We start from the raw sequence: 1,291 nt of genomic DNA on the forward strand, positions 1-1,291 counted from the left end.
AGTGATTGAAGTGCAAACGATTCAACTACTGCAATACTGTCAAACTGCAAGAGAAATAAGAACTAGGCTTTCACTCATCTACCAGGACAATATAATTATTAACGGAAGCAACCGGTGTGAAGCGATGAAACATTCCAGTTTCTGTAAGATTTGAAGGATTATGACATTATTGGCGTTCTCACTTCACTTCAACGCGATAATGCCTTCATCCAGACGATTTGCAAACACGTATAGTACCTTCAGTTCATCATCATCATCATCAGGCTGTGGTCATCCATTGTTGGATGAAGCCCTCAAGCAGTTTCCATTCTCTTCTGTTTGTCATTCTACTCCATAGGCCTATTGCCGTGTTCATATATGTGGTGATTTCATCTCGCCATCTCCTTTTTGTGTCTACCTCTTCTTCTTCTGCCTGTCCTTCGTTGCCATAATTCTGTGGGTCTCTTGGTCCATCTGTTGTCTTGTCTTCTTGCTAAGTGCCCTGCCATCTCCATTTCATTTCCTTGATCTTCTCTATGATATCCTTGATTTTTGTTTTTTGTCATATGAAGATATTTCTGATTTTGTCCTGCAATGATAGATTGATCATTCTCCTTTCCATAGCTCTCTGCCTCTTAATGTGAAGGTCATTGTCCATGACCTTCATAATTATTAAGAGTCCTCAAATGCAGTGGCGTAAGAAAGGTAGGTGGGGACACGCCCCCTCCCCTCGGAGCTTATAACCCCCTAGACACCCCCCCCCCCCCCCCCACACACACACACCCACACATATACTGGTATAACATGTACATGTGTGTATACCGGTATAACATGTACATACACTATGCATTTTGGGGATGTGCATGAGCTTCTGGTTTGATCTTTTAGTTTATGGGCCGGGTTGGAGTAGGGATGGGGTGGGGGATAGGGTTGGAGTTAGGGTTTGTGTGAGTAGGATGAGTAGGGGAGCTAGGATGGGTGGGGCAGGGCGGGTTGGGGTGGGGTGGGGTGGGGAGAGGGGTTGGAATACTGGGTTTGGGTGGGTGGGGATTTGTAGGGGTGGGGTGGGAACAGGTAGGGAGAGACAGGTAGGGGAGACAGGTAGGGAGAGGATGGGCATGGATGTAGGGGTTGGGTTAGGAGGGGGTTGGGCAGGGGGCGGGATATAGGATCGGAGTAGGGGTTGGGTTGCCATGTAGGGATGGGTTGTTGTAGGGGTTGGATAAGGGGAGGGGCAGTATATAGGGATCAGAGTAGGGGTTGCATGGGGTCAGTAGGGGATGTACCCATGGGTGGGGGAATGGGGTGGGTG

General features: G+C 48.2%; 1 protein-coding gene across 1 annotated transcript; it reads right to left on the reverse strand.

Moving 5' to 3' along the window:
* Positions 1 to 868: 868 nt before the first annotated feature.
* LOC115925189 (leucine-rich repeat extensin-like protein 3) lies at positions 869 to 1,174 on the reverse strand. The gene has a single exon (XM_030988696.1). The coding sequence runs from the start codon at positions 1,172 to 1,174 to the stop codon at positions 869 to 871; it is 306 nt and encodes a 101-aa protein (XP_030844556.1).
* Between the last annotated feature and the right edge of the window lie 117 nt (positions 1,175 to 1,291).

This window comes from Strongylocentrotus purpuratus, unplaced genomic scaffold (assembly GCF_000002235.5).
Source record: "Strongylocentrotus purpuratus isolate Spur 01 unplaced genomic scaffold, Spur_5.0 spur5_contig_623, whole genome shotgun sequence".
NCBI lineage: Eukaryota > Metazoa > Echinodermata > Echinoidea > Camarodonta > Strongylocentrotidae > Strongylocentrotus > Strongylocentrotus purpuratus.

What these genes read in the sequence shown, in the direction of transcription:
- LOC115925189 (XM_030988696.1), bottom strand. Translation starts at nt 1,174, where the DNA reads ATGGCAACCCAACCCCTACTCCGATCCTATATCCCGCCCCCTGCCCAA.